Genomic DNA, 15369 nt, shown 5'->3' on the forward strand with positions numbered 1-15369 from the left:
GAGGCCATGTTTCATCAGGTCAGGGTGCCGGTTGAAGACTCATTGAGATTCCTGTGGTGGCCTGATGGAGATTGCAGTCGGGAGCTAGTGGAGTACAGAATGATGGCACATCTGTACGGTGCTACTTCCTCCCCTAGTTGTGCCTGTTTCGCCCTGAGGAAGTGTGCTGAAGACAATCAAAAGTGCTTCATACCTATGGCAGTTAACACTATCCTGCACCATTTCTACGTCAATGATTGTTTGGTGTCTGTTGGCTCTGAAGAGGAAGCAGTATCTTTATATCGAGAGCTTAGTGCCTTTTGTGCTGAAGGCGGTTTTATATGGGATGATTATAGTCTCATTATGATTAATACATGCACACACAATTATCCATGTACTAGATACATTTTGTGAATGTATTTTACTAACCACAAACAAATGCCATTTAATTTGAATCTGTGGAATTCGGGATTGAATGAGTGTGCAGCAATTAGTACAAATACAGCCACGTTTGCGAATAAACATGTTCTGTTATCCATTAATAAATCAAAAATCGCTCATTCAAAAATGAATCCGTGCATTTGTGGATCAGAAGACACGCGTGCATTAATTGACATCTTGTTCGAATCGATCGTGTTCGGTTCATTTGGATTTTGAGACTTCCTTTTCGCAGTTTACAGCATTCCACCCACCCACACACACACACACAACTAACGAACATGCAGTGCTATTCATTAACGTGAACACGATTCGTAAATGCGTGTCACTATACAATGAAACAAATGCTTTTCAACCGGTGTATGTAGAATTAAGAATTGCATACATGGGCATCAATTTGTACAAATAAAGTCATGTTTGTGAGTATAAATGTTCTACTTTGTATTAACGTGTGACCATTTCCGCGTGCAAAAAGGAATCCGTGGATTTCTGGACCAGGCGACACGCCTGCATTTATTGATTCCTTGTTCGAGTCGATCCTGTTCGGTTCATTTGGATTTTGAGACTTACTTTCCGCAGTTTTCAGCACTGAAGATCCACACGCAACTGAAAGGCAAGGCAAGCAGCTACCACTAGATGGCAGTCGCAGAATTACCGAGCTTGTAGTCTTCAAATTTATCTAGTTAAAAAATAATGATAATAATAACGTTTATATTAAAATAAGTTTTAATTTGCATCAAGCTAATTGTGTACTGAATTATCGTTTGTCTTTATCGATTGCTTTATTTACACGTTAAATATAAGTGTAGTCACGTGGCTTACGCAATCACCAACCCCCCACCCCCGATCGGGGTCGAATCCCCTTCTAATACTGTCAATGGTCGAATCTAGTTTTGGACAGAGCCATTTTTTAAATCGATTATAGATTGTAGGACACACTGACTTAACATCATGGCGGGACAACCTGTGCCAGCGACTTCAACTGCTGTAAGTATTTTAATAACGTTCAGTGTTTTTTCATTTCTTTTTTTTCATTGATGGTAGCAGTAGCTACTAACATAGTAGTAGAGAACTGCAGCCTAATTTAAATTTATGAAGAATTTTATAAGGCAAATTTTTCGACACATTCGATGAAAGAAAATAGGCCTGTGTGTAGTAAGAGCAGGAGAAGAAAAGTGATTTGACAATAACTAACATAACAATTTTGGACCTTAACATGTTTTTAAACTTGACTCAGGTTAATTGTTTACTGAAGTGCATCGGGGCATATTTTTGTGTTAACTTGTTAATTATATTTTTTATATAGAACACTGTAGAGAGTATGGCTCAGGCCCTTGTCACAGCCATCTCCAGGGAGTTGTCCGCGGGCCACACTCAAAACAATGTTTCTGCACCTGTCAGGCCTCCTCAACGTGCCTCTAGCAACACCTTTACTCCCTCTATTACCCCCTCTATTACTCCCTCTATTACCCCCTCTATTATTCCCTCTATTACCCCCTCTATTACTCTCTCTACCAGCACTGATGCATCTGCCAGAGTCAACCAGGCTTTAAAGAGGTAGAATTATTATATTAACACATTATTTAATGGTTTGTTTTGTACATTTTTGACAAAGTTTTGTATCATATTTTAATTATAATGTAATATTACTCATTCTCTGAACTGAATGCAACTTCATACTTTTGAATGCTGTTATTAACTTGCATTTTCTTAGACAGTTTCCAAATATGTTTAGTGCAAAAACCGACGCAAAGAGAGGCAAAGGTCGCATTCCAAAGACGGTGCCTATCAAGTGCACAGACCTCACAGTCTGTGTTCTGCCATCGCCAACAACCCTAACCCCGAAGCCTACAGTAGAGCTGGAACTGGCACAGGCAGGGTTGGGGAAAAGGGTAGTGACAATTGCAGAGGACTGCAAACATATGGATGTAAGTGGTTATATGTCTGATTATTTGGTATATTTGAATGCTTTTAGTATTCAAAAAGCTATATGGAATGTTGACATTTGTTCTATTACCTGGTGTAAATTTGAAATCTTATGTTTAACTTTTGAATGAATGATCTATTTATAGATAGTAACAATTATGGAGGAAGAGTTCCCCAAACTTCAACCACTACAGGGACGGTGGATGTTTTATAAAGCAACTGGTAAATATGGGGATTTAGAAGTTTGAAGAGCTCAGTTAACTAATGATCATCTATCAATTTGGATCCATTCATTAAATACAAATTCTGTTGCAGGAGGAAGTGGCCAGAGAAGAATGACTCTCATCTCCATGGACACAGAGGGTTACTCTGGTCGGCAAATTCGGTCTGTCTCGAACTGTGGAAAAAATGTCCTTTTTTTGGTGCCCCTTCAGGAGGAGATGGACACTCAGCCTCTTCCCTACAATTCAGCAGAATTTGCAAAGATGCCAAAGGTGCCCTGTGTCACCTGCAACACCACCATGCCACTGCAAATGTTGGCTTTGCATGCCGAGGAGTGCAAACTAAATTCCAATGTGAGTTTTTTACACATCTGCACCAATTGTGAGTTTTGTATAGCCATATTGTCACAGCAGCAAAATACGTTTTTTATTTACGTTACACACAATTTGGTTTTTATTTAAATAAATATATTCGATCCACAATGACTGTATGTGTACATATTGTGAAACATGTTCACACCAATGACAATAACTTTAACTAATAACTTTAACTAAATGTAACTAATGTAACAGAGGTTAATATAATTTTGAAATGACAGGAGAAGATTGATCTTGTCATTGTGGAGGATGGTAATGACAACTTAGAGGAGGAGGTCACAAATATTGCTGCAGGTGCCAGAGATGTTTCCGAAGACAGCCTTGCGGTAATGCTTATTTCTCAAATTTGATTGCATTTAAAACAAGACTTACTTTCCTGCTAACTTTTACAATTTGTATACATTTTCTTGTCATTACAGATGTGCCCTATATGCCAAAAGGAGTTGCCATTGTCTGTATTACCTTATCATGGCAGTTTATGTGCTGAGAGGTATAAGTTGTGTTTTTAAAATTAACTTTGATATTTGCTTGGCACTAAAATCTTATTATAAGGATTTATGCAGTCAAGACCGTGGTTTCACAGACAAGGCTTAAGGTGGTCCCAGACTTAAAGACAACTGTTTTAACTAAAAGCGTATCTTAAAGGGATAGTTCACTTTAAAATGAAAATTCTGTCATTATTTACTCATCCTCATGTTGTTTCAAACCTGTATGAATTTCTTTCTTCTGCTGAACACAAAGGAAGATATTTTGAAGAATCTCGGTAAACAAACAGTTAACTGGAGCCATTGACTTCCATAGTAAGAAAAAACTTGAGGGTGAGTAAATGATGACAGAATTTTAATTTTAAAGTGAACTATCCATTTAAAATATGTCAGTGCCATACTTTAAATATGTCAAGTAATGTGTTTTTTTCTAAGGCATTTTTATAAAAGCTACTTAAATGTCCTAATTGAACTAAGGCCTAATCCTGGCTTAATCTAAATTCTGTCTGTGAAACCAGGGGCTTATACCATGAAGCCGGTTTAGGTGGCTAGCCAGCTGTGTTTCAGTTTAGTGTCCACCAACCCTGGGTTTTAGGTACTAGTATGAAAGTAGCTTGGCTTTAATAGGAGTTTGTCGCCATGGTATCTTACGCTGCATGGCTAACCTGCTCATGGGCAGGTTATGTTCTGGATTTGAGGTCTCAGACAGAAGTTTGACCAATCAGCTGTGGGCAAAGTGACACATCTGATGCGATAAAGTCACTCCACCTGTTTCTGCTCCAAACTAAAGGTCACTACACAGCAATTGATTTTTAAAGACAAAATCCTGTGGCTTATAGTAATGCAAATTTAGAATAATACATTTGTATCGTTTAAATATTATTTAAGTAATTATTATACCGTTAATCAATCAGGTACAATTTTTGTTCATATATTATTATTATGCAGAGTTTAAATTAATACATATATAAAGGTCATATAAATACGCTTTAGAATCAATAGATGAAGCTATAAAATGACTACATGTTCAGTTCTCTCTATACCTTTATCAACTGTATAAACTAACTTCACAAATTTTACTTGCACTGATATACAGTAGCGAGACTTTTACTTTTAGTCATCCTCTTATAGACAGCTGTTTTCTTCTTGCTGTGTAAATGTGTTCAAATTCTTAATATTTTAATTATTTTATTTAATGTGTGAATCGCGCTGCTTCTCTTGCGAGAAATGAATCGCAGTTTCACTCTTTCCCAGCATGCGATTGGCTGTTCGGTAGTTTGTTCAACTAGCATCATGGTACAGGCCCCAGGTCAATATGTATACTATGTTAGGCTATACTTGACATTACAAACAATAAAAGGCATGAATTCAGTTGTTATGAAGGCTTCTATGACCCATAGTTCTAAATGCTTGTGAGATGGATGGAGTAGGATTGTGCAGAGCACAACAACATAAACATTAAATTCTTTACAACTGCATCAGTGTTATTTGTAAGTTAAATGTTTTGTATTTTCCTTTGGTCTAAGATCATTCAGTACAAGTGTTTTTGAAGATGACATGGAGCAGCCAGGGCCATCGTCTGGAGGTCATTTATCCCGTATTTCAGGACCAGCAACAGAAGGTGAATTATACAATTGTGAATGTCTACAGTTATGGTCATACATTTGTGAGGTAATTAATAATTACATTTTATTGAATGGTATTTTATGATGTACATAAGTGAAAATTGTTGTATGCATTTGCAACACTGTTGTAAATTAAATGTAAAAATGTTTAAAAATGCATAAAATGAAAAGTTCTGAGACTATTACAGATTGAGGTCATCTCAATGCTACTACGCTCATACAATTCGAATCAAATGGAACTTGATCTTACATAAAACTTTAACTTTATTTTGACTAAAACCTGTATACATTTTATGACTCTTGTTCTTTATAGGGGCACATACTCAAAAATAGGATGAATGTATGGCTTGACTACATATGATATGCAATATCTCATGGGCTCCAACTATAATTATCCAACTACTTATCCAACTATAAGTCATTGTCTATTTAGTTTGATAAATTATTTTTAATGGTTCTAATTATTTTCTTTCTTTTTTTTTAGAATGGAAAACAGTGGAGAACCCTCAGGAGGCTGTACAGCTCTTCTTTGAGCATTTGCGTGAAGGAGGTAAAAGGCAGCCAACCCTTTTTCTGACACTGGATTCCAGGGATACTGATGAGGAACGGGACAGGTCCCTCATTTCATTTTACAAACAACAACGTGAAAAGAACCAGTGGGCTGCTCCATTTAACTGTCACATTCAAGGTATCAAGTTGATGATGATGTTTCTAAAACATATTAGTCAAATAAACAATTTACATCTCTAACACAGATATGATAAAAATATAAGATTTAATTTTATAATAATTGATAGCAATAGCATTGATACATGATGCTGAACCTGTACTGTAGGGAATAAGTCTGCATAAACCAGTAAAACTTAATCTATGATTATTATTTATTAATGGAACACTAATTCTTCTTTGAATATTTGGTGTTTTGTAGGAGACGCTGCAATTGGCATTGGAGTGACTAGACATATCCTGTCAACAGCAATTGCTAAATTAAAGCATGGATTTAAACTGAACTATGGTATGAAATATTGCTAATGCAGTTTTCACATAATTTAGCAAATTTACAGGACTATACATCAAGTTAAGTGAAGAAGTACATTTATTTAACAGCCATTTTAGGGTCCTCATAGAGAGTTATGTTTTTTGGCAAGCAGTATTTTTTGTTGTTGTTGATGGCCTGAACTGTCTAAGGGCCTGAACAATGTCTAGTAAACAGAAAATCTAATTTACCTTTAATACGAATCAAGATGTATCTAGCATTGCTATATGAATCAGACACAACATTATCTAGCAATCTATGTTTCTCAATCCAGCTTTAAAACTGGTAACACCTTACAATAACGTTTCTTTAGTTAACATTAGTTCAGTTAATTCCAACATTTACTAATACATTATTAAAATCAAAAGTTGTACTAACTATACTGATGTAGTACTCGAGTCCGGTCTCGAGACCGATTTCTGCTTTCTCGGACTCGACTCGGACTTGTTCCTTCAAAGACTCGGTCTTGACTCGGACTCGGCATAGGCGGTCTCATCCCCATCACTACTAACATTAAAAAGATTAATAAATATTGTAAGAAATGTATAGCTCATGGGTATTTCATTTTAGTTAATACATCAACTAATGTTTACAAATGAAACCTTATTTTAAAGGGTTGCTGTAAAAAATCTCAAAATAAAATTTAAGTTTTGAAAAAAAAAAATATATATTTTCAAGCTTGTTATGGTGAGTAATTTTCTAATTGCAATGTATTCTTATCAGGAAATGCAGCAGAGACCACTCTGTTTGAGGGGGAAATAGACCACCTTTTGCCCTCTGCATCAGCTGTACTTGTTGAGAGTGAACTTTTTGTGATGGCTGGAAGAATGATTGGCCACTCGTTAATCAATCAAGGTCCTGCTTTGTCAGGCCTAAGCCTGGCAATAGTTCATTCTTTGACAGGGGGCACAAAGGACACAGCTACCACAAATCTCTGTTTAGAGGACTGCCCAGACATTGAACAAAGGGAGACGATTCGTCTAGTGAGTAAAGAAAATTAACCTGGTCTTTCAACAGTGTTTTGTGGTTTCTGATGAAATGCAGACATCTAAAAAATAGCTGCTAATTCTGTGCACTAAATAATGCTTGTATTTTATAGCTGCTGAAAGATGAATGGACTGAGGATGAGACTTCACAAGTATCCAACCTTTGTTTGGAGTTTTACTTTGCAGTGCCAAACAAGAGGAGCAACAAGATGCTGCTCTTCCAACAGCTTCTCACTCATGCTGTAATATATTCTGTGTCCTCCTTTTTTGTCCTCAACAAAACTACAAAGTTAACAAACTTCATCAAAGAATCTTCTAGTTTATTATACATATTCATACTACTTATGATTGTTTTTTATATTATATTATTATTTGTATAATACTGGTTATTATTATCTTAATTTACAGGTCCTTGGCCGAGTCGGTGCTCAGCTAAAACAATTAAAAAAGGGGTTGAAGGACACTGGAGTCTGGCCACTTATCAGCTGTAGACCAGATGTGTTACCCCTGCTGTTCCCAAGAGAAAGTGAAGCTGAAATCACACCTGAGGTAAATTGTCAAAATGTGCAGAATTATAAATTCACTTAAAAAAAATATTTGTTTTGGACTTTGGTAGCATGACTTGAACACTGAATTCATATTTTTTGGAATTACAGATGATCCTGCAAGCCATCCAGTGGCCCCAACCACATCATACAGAAGACAGCGACGACAGCGATGCTGACGACATACAGCCTGAGAAACTTAATCTCGTTACAGGCCTTTTGAGAACCTTTGTTGAACATGGTAAATTTTTGTCTAATAAATAAAATATTATTTTTTCCTGTTATATGTGACCATTAAACAATAACTTATTTCTATCTCTTTTTTGTCTTAGCATCACCCAGCAACCTGAGGAAACTTCTCAAATTCTGGGTTGGATGGGAAGTAGTGCCACGCACCCTCACGCTGGAAGTAGTTCAGTCCAGTGGACCAAACCATTTACCAAAGGCATACACTTGTCAAGAGCGCATTCGCCTGCCAGATCACTATACCTCCCTCTCAGCTCTCACAGCTGACATGATGGTATGTCTGCAGTCTGTGGACAGTGGTTTTGGCCTTGTGTAGATGTTTATAAATTTCTTAAATCTTTTTTTTGATAATGTTGCTTGTCTATTAAATATGGCAATGTTAAAATAATATAATAATGTTTAATTTGGGCCGTTCACCCATTTTTGTGTTTTACATTTTGTAGTTTAATGAGATAGACTTAATGTTCAATGTGATATGGTCAATAAAAATCTTATCCAAAAACTCAGTTGTTTATTTGAATTGATTAAATTACATCTTAGGGTAAAAAAAATAGAATGTTTAGAAAAATCACCTTGAAAGCATTTCTTTTAAAAACATGCAACACTATCTAATTTTCAGCTAGCAAATTCTCAACATATTGAACTGTATTCAAATAAATGTCCATGCCATTGGACACAGAGGGTTGTAGAGGATTAATATGTTCTCTCAGCATCTCCACTTGTTCAGGAGTTAGAGGGCTGTCGAACCGGGGAACATTCACCACAGTGTGTTGATCCACAATATACCCACTTTCCTCCCAGTCAATGTAAGGAATGTTCATCTCCTGAAATAAAACAACAGGGAAAGATTCACTGTTTTATTACGAAAGACTAATATTGGTTAATTCAATTACAGTGTTACAATCATCTTGAAAATCAACTTGGTCTGTAATATTTGGATTAAAGGCATAGTTCAACCAAAAATTAAAATTGTCATTTACTTACCCTCAAGTTGTTCAGTTGTTCCAAACCTGTATGAGTTTCTTAGTATAGTATTTCCTTCCTATTATGAAAGTCAAAGGGTGCCATCAACTGTGTGGTTACAAAAATTCTTTAAAATATCTTCTTTTTGGTTCAACAAAAGAAAAACTTGTACAGGTTTGGAACAACTTGAGGGTGAGTAAATGACTACATTTAAATTTCTGTGTAACCTATCCCTGTAAAATGATATTTTCTTTGTATAACTGCTTCAGTACCTCTGGGTTGTCAATGGGATTTTCCATCTGACCAACCACCCACAGTTGGTTTGGTGAGAGGTTTTGCTCTGTCCTCAATGGGTGGTTGTCCCATCCCTCACGAAACACATTGAGGTTTGCTTGCAGTCGGGGCAAAAATACATAATGGCAGCAAAACAGGTGAAGAGTGCTGCTCAAATCCAGCATGTCCTGTTCCTCTAGTGTGTGCAAGATTTGGTAGAACACGCTGGTGACTCCCATCCAGAGATCACGCCAGAGTCTCTCTACTCTTAATATTAAAAAGACAAATTTCAAAAAAGAATTACATTACAAGTATTTTAAGTAGTAAAAGACATTTAAACAATCTTAGATGAATCTATCTTGCCTCTGATTGTGCACACTTTTGCCTGCTATAAAGCAGTTACTCTCTGTCCCACGTACAGAAAACATCAGACGAGCCACGCCAACATTCTCTCCTCCCTGATCAGCTCGCACTCTAAACAAGAATATAACATACATAATGAAGAACCAACATTTTTTGTCAATATATCATCAAATGAATATTTATAAAATGCAATTATGTCAAATGTATTAATTGTACATTGTTTTTAACTTGTTAGTCTATAGGGAGTTTTTTTTTTTTTTTTTTACAGTACGCAATAAAAAATGATAATTTTTTTTATAGTTTTACTTCAGTGGGTATCCAAATTCCTCAACAGCCTGACTGAAGAAAGCTAGGGTTGTGTCAGATCGGTTGTTGTCTGCAGCTCCCAGGTACATTATCTATACAAAAGACAAGCATTTTAAGCACACATATCCAGTATATACTGTACTTTTAGATAAAAATGTGTGCTCACCTTGCGTGAAAAACCATCGATCCCAGCAAAGATCACTAAATTGTACCTGTAGAAAAATGCAATGCTTTTGAACTGTAAACTCTTGAATAATGTTGGAAATATTAAAACAGTCTATTGTAGAGCATAGTACATTTATTGTTTAATACATTCTCAAGTTACCTGATGAGTTTATGGTTTGTGTCTATATGTACTAAGTACTTTGGGCATGGCACTGAGTATGTTCTTCTGATTACACATCCCAACTGATTCATTCTTGAGAGAATCCCAAGACTATCCACACGGTGCATTGATGCTTTTACTCTGTTCCACTGCAGATGATGACCTTGCGCCTTAAGTGTCCCTTTAACCAATCTGTAGCCTGCATGTGGCATTCTTTCTTTGACTTGGGAAACAAGTCCATCAAGTTCTGCATCAGTGCAGGTACTGTACAGTCCCCTAACTGATAGATTGTTTTCGGCCATCCTCCTAAAGAGTGTAGCCCGGGAAACACCCAGCAAATTTGAAATCGTTGTAACAGGGAGTCCAATCTCCAGAAGATAGGCAATGTGATCTGTAGGCACCACAATCCTTGGACGCCTACTTGAACTTTGTCTTTCCACCTGAACAACTGATTGTGAAATTTGAGTGTGTCTGTGAATCTGGATTGCATTATGGAGTTCAGTTAATCTTTCTGTCACATCCTGAGACAGATGAACATGCTGTGCCACAGCATCAAGAAATACTACTTCCTGCCTACATACAAAATCCAAATAATCAATGTCAATTTGAGGTTGCTGAAGAGCATGTGTAACCCGTGCAAGTAATCTCTCTAGAATGTGGTCATGTAGTAATTCCTAAAGAGAAATGGAATAAAGAAACATGGAAAAATTATGAATGATTAAAATAAACCATGTTTTACATACGGTACATGTAAAAATGTATAGAACGGAGTTAACATTAACTTCATTAAGATTAAACTACGATGCTGGTGATGACGGAATTTGCGTAGGCTAACGTTACTTGACTAACGGGAAACCCAGCATTCTAGTCATGTTCTGGTTAGATTTGTCATCCAGTTATGTAGTTAAAATTTGTTACTTACCCAACCAGCTTGTTGGTTTAAAATGGTATTATCCATGTTTTAATTTTTTTTCGGGAGAATGCGAACAATGTCCATTGTCACCCACCGGTTGTCAAACTAGGGCAGCCCAGCTCGGTAATTCTGCGACTGCCATCTAGTGGTAGCTGCTTGCCTTGCCTTTCAGTTGCGTGTGGATCTTCAGTGCTGAAAACTGCGGAAAGTAAGTCTCAAAATCCAAATGAACCGAACAGGATCGACTCGAACAAGGAATCAATAAATGCAGGCGTGTCGCCTGGTCCAGAAATCCACGGATTCCTTTTTGCACGCGGAAATGGTCACACGTTAATACAAAGTAGAACATTTATACTCACAAACATGACTTTATTTGTACAAATTGATGCCCATGTATGCAATTCTTAATTCTACATACACCGGTTGAAAAGCATTTGTTTCATTGTATAGTGACACGCATTTACGAATCGTGTTCACGTTAATGAATAGCACTGCATGTTCGTTAGTTGTGTGTGTGTGTGTGTGGGTGGGTGGAATGCTGTAAACTGCGAAAAGGAAGTCTCAAAATCCAAATGAACCGAACACGATCGATTCGAACAAGATGTCAATTAATGCACGCGTGTCTTCTGATCCACAAATGCACGGATTCATTTTTGAATGAGCGATTTTTGATTTATTAATGGATAACAGAACATGTTTATTCGCAAACGTGGCTGTATTTGTACTAATTGCTGCACACTCATTCAATCCCGAATTCCACAGATTCAAATTAAATGGCATTTGTTTGTGGTTAGTAAAATACATTCACAAAATGTATCTAGTACATGGATAATTGTGTGTGCATGTATTAATCATAATGAGACTATAATCATCCCATAGTTTTAAGCTCACAAAATGGATTAGTAACCGACACACTGTCCTCGCTACTATTCCTCAGGGGAAGCGAGCCAAAGAGGTGAAAGATCTGGATTTGGATAGTGACGCTTTGCCTGTAGAGTGTGCCTTGGGTGTACAGTGGTGTGTCCAATATGACTCATTCAAGTTTAAAATCACACTTAAAACACACCCACTCATAAGAAGAGGAATCTTGTCCGTGACTAGTTTGATTTACGACCCTCTTGGTTTCTTGACACCTGTTGTTTTGTCCGCCAAGAAAATCCTCCAAGACCTTTGCAGGAGACGTTTGGGATGGGACAATCCTTTGCCCTCTTCTGTTGCTGGAGAATGGATGGCTTGGCTGGAAGACCTTCATGACCTTGAAAATTGGGAGGCCAGTAGGTGCTTAAAACCTGTGGACTGTGGTCGTCTTGTCTCTGCTCAGCTCCATCACTTTGCAGACACAAGAGAGGAAGGGTTTGGGACTGTGACTTACCTGTTGCTCCATGACGATAGCGGGCGAACTCACAATGCCTTTGTAATGGGAAAGGCACGAGTAGCTCCTCTAAAACTTGTCACCATTCCCCGTATGGAGCTGACTGCCGCGGTGGTAGCAGGATGGACAAGTTGTGGAGGAAGGAGCTGCAAATGGACCTTCAAGAGTCGGTCTTTTGAAATACATAAAAAACGAGACATCCAGATTTAAGATCTTCATAGAAAACAGAGTGTCTGAAATATTGAAAATGTCTAACGTATCCCAGTGGAGGTACGTGAATACATCAACCAACCCTGCGGTTGGATCTAGCCTCCAGAGGTGTTAAAGTTCAGTCATTGCTAAAGACTGGTGCATGGCTCTGTGGTCCTGACTTTCTTCATGAGCCTGAGAGCAGGTGGCCCGAAAACCCTGAGACCTTGGAAAACTCTCTTGTTGTAGACCCGGAGGTCAAGGCTGTGATGGTGAACGCTGGTCAAGTTGAGCAGGTCAGTCCAGTGGAGAAGCTCATTGATTACTTTTCCTCCTGGCTCCGTCTTTTAAGGGCTGTTGGTTGGCTTCCCAAGTTTAAGACCTTGCTTCTGTCTCTGGTGCGACATCGAAAGCTGCTGAGAGAAACCCTTTCTGAATCGGACCTAAGTGCTGAGCAGCTGGAGAAAGAGCTACCGGTCCAGATGGAAGGTGTTAAGGCTCAAGTGCCAAAGGGTGTTCTGTCCATGGAGGATATGGTTGTAGCGGAGTCAGATATTATCAGTTTTTGTCAAAAAATAAGGTTTCCGGAAGAACTGGCCAACTTGAAGAAAGGAGGGTGTGTAAGGAGGACGAGTCACCTCTACAAGCTTAACCCGATCCTGGATGGTGATCTCATTAGGGTTGGAGGATGGCTTAGTAGAGCAGCTATGCCAGTTGAAGCAAAACATTCAGTTATACTGGCTAAAGGTCAACACATCTCCAATCTTATTCTCTGTCATGTACACCAAGAAACAGGCCATGGTGGACGAAACCACATGCTTTCTCATCTGCGTCAGAAGTATTGGATTCCTGGTGCCTGTGCTGCCATTAGAAAGGTTTTGACTAAGTGTGTCATCTGTCGTAGATTGTCTGCTTTACCTGGACATCAAAACATCGCTGACCTTCCTCACAACAGAGTAACTTCTGATGAGCCTCCTTTCAGTCGAGTTGGTTTGGACTGCTTTGGACCGTTTGAGGTTAAACGTGGAAGAGCTGTGGTCAAGAGGGCTCATTTTTACATGCTTGGCGATGCGAGCCATACATCTTGAAGTTCTTTCATCTTTAGACACAGACTCCATCAATGGTTTCAGAAGGTTTGTGGCAAGACGTGGTCAAGTCCTGGAAATCCGTTCGGATAATGGTACTAACTTCGTGGGCGCTGAACGTGAATTAAGGGAGGCCATTGAGAATCTGAACCCCGACCTCATAAATTACGTGCTGTTACAAAAGAGTGTGAAATGGGTTTTCAATCCCCCAGCAGCATCACACCATGGAGGTGCTTGGGAAAGGTTGATTCGGTCAGTCCGTAAAGTGTTAAACTCCATTTTGAAGACTCAGATCCTGGACGAAGAAAGCTTGGTGATGGTGTTTTGTGAGGCTTAAGTGATTGTTAATAGCCGTCCAATAACGAAGGTCGTTGTTGCCACCAGGATTGTTCAAGAAGGAGGATGTTTATGCTCGTTTATGCTCGTCATCGCTGGAAACAAGTGCAGTACATGTCGGATTTGTTCTGGAAGCGCTGGGTGAAGGAGTACCTTCCTGGACTTCAGGAGCGCCAGAAGTGGAATACTGCCAAAAGAAACTTTGTTCCAGGAGATCTCATGGTGCTTGTGGATGATATGGCACCTCGCAATACTTGGATTACAGGAAGAATTGTGGATACTGTTCCGGACAAAAATGGACTGGTGTGAAGTGTACGGATTAAAACTAAAACCAGCTATTTGAACAGGCCAATAACCAAAGTCTGCCTTCTGCAAGAAGCAGAGGGGCAGTGAAGATCTTTGGATATAGCGGACATGAACTTTGACATTATTGGACTTTAAAGGACCTTTAAAGGACTAACAGTTCACTTTGCATTTTGATTGGTGTCTGTCCCCCACAAGGTGATGGTGGTGGTCAATTATTACTATGAAATTGGGGCTGGAATGTAGGAGCCATACATTGGGTTTGACTTGTCTTCTATGATATTTCCTCTTTTTTCTATACTGTTGATTGTCACCATTATCATCATCTTCTATTAATGCACTGTCTGAGGTATCTTTGCACGGCTTATGAAATGCATCTATCAAAGTAAGTGTTTGTTCTTTCTAAGCTTGTGAAATGGAGCAATAAAAACATCCCAACATGTGCAATGGTTCAGCATGACGCGTCTTCAGTGTAAACCCACATGTCTTAGCCTGCTGCGGCGTTTGGATTGGTTTTCGAGTTAATACGCCACAAGGGCACTAATGATGTTAGACTCCGCCAGTCGGAAATCACAAAAATTAACATTAAAGAGGTGTGTGAACTCGCAAGTACGATGTAAGGCACTGTAATTTGCTCTGGCCCCCTTCCTGTTCACCGGAGGGATGAGATAGTTAGTAGATTGTCCTCACTCAATGGCTGGCTGTCTAAGTGATGTCAAAAATTTTATTCATTCATTGCTATAGGAGAGGAAGAATTTACTAAACTCGTTAAATCATCTCAATCGACAACATGTATCTTAGACCCTATACCGACTAAGTTATTGAAAGAGATGCTTGCAGAGGTCATAGATCCTCTTCTTAATATCATTAATTCATCTTTGTCACTAGGATATGTACCGAAAACTTTTAAGCTGGCTATGATTAAACCGCTTGTTAAAAAAACGCAACTTGATCCTACAGAATTAGTCAATTACAGGCCGATCTTGAATCTACCTTTTCTGTCAAAGATAATAGAAAAGGCAGTATCCTCACAACTATGTTCCTTTTTAGAAAGAAATTATATCTGCAAGGATTTT

The 15369-nt window shown here is 38.3% G+C and overlaps 4 protein-coding genes across 4 annotated transcripts in view; 3 read left to right on the forward strand and 1 right to left on the reverse strand.

The window, feature by feature from the left end:
* Positions 1–15369, forward strand: part of LOC309475951 (uncharacterized protein) — a 237897-nt gene that overhangs the window by 169953 nt on the left and 52575 nt on the right. The window lies entirely within an intron of this gene.
* LOC309474871 (uncharacterized protein) overlaps positions 1–15369 on the forward strand; it is a gene marked incomplete at its 3' end in the record, with an annotated part of 89173 nt that overhangs the window by 32919 nt on the left and 40885 nt on the right. The window lies entirely within an intron of this gene.
* On the forward strand, positions 1297–8358 carry LOC309475983 (uncharacterized protein). The gene is made up of 15 exons (XM_082139032.1): positions 1297–1404; positions 1724–1974; positions 2132–2345; positions 2490–2565; positions 2659–2918; positions 3164–3268; positions 3362–3432; positions 4954–5048; positions 5537–5740; positions 5981–6067; positions 6812–7071; positions 7188–7316; positions 7483–7623; positions 7731–7860; positions 7952–8358. Exons 1-15 carry the CDS (start codon positions 1369–1371, stop codon positions 8179–8181), a joined length of 2289 nt encoding a protein of 762 aa, XP_081995158.1. The 5' UTR covers positions 1297–1368; the 3' UTR covers positions 8182–8358.
* On the reverse strand, positions 8474–10728 carry LOC309474872 (uncharacterized protein; the record flags this gene model as incomplete). The annotated part of the gene is made up of 6 exons (XM_082137491.1): positions 10096–10728; positions 9937–9982; positions 9771–9862; positions 9465–9575; positions 9101–9368; positions 8474–8689 (listed from the first exon to the last, which is right to left on the reverse strand). The coding sequence occupies exons 1-6, from the start codon at positions 10395–10397 to the stop codon at positions 8474–8476; spliced, it is 1035 nt and encodes a 344-aa protein (XP_081993617.1). The 5' UTR covers positions 10398–10728.

This window comes from Leuciscus leuciscus, assembly GCF_965113295.1.
Source record: "Leuciscus leuciscus genome assembly, chromosome: 15".
Taxonomy (NCBI): Eukaryota; Metazoa; Chordata; class Actinopteri; order Cypriniformes; family Leuciscidae; genus Leuciscus; species Leuciscus leuciscus.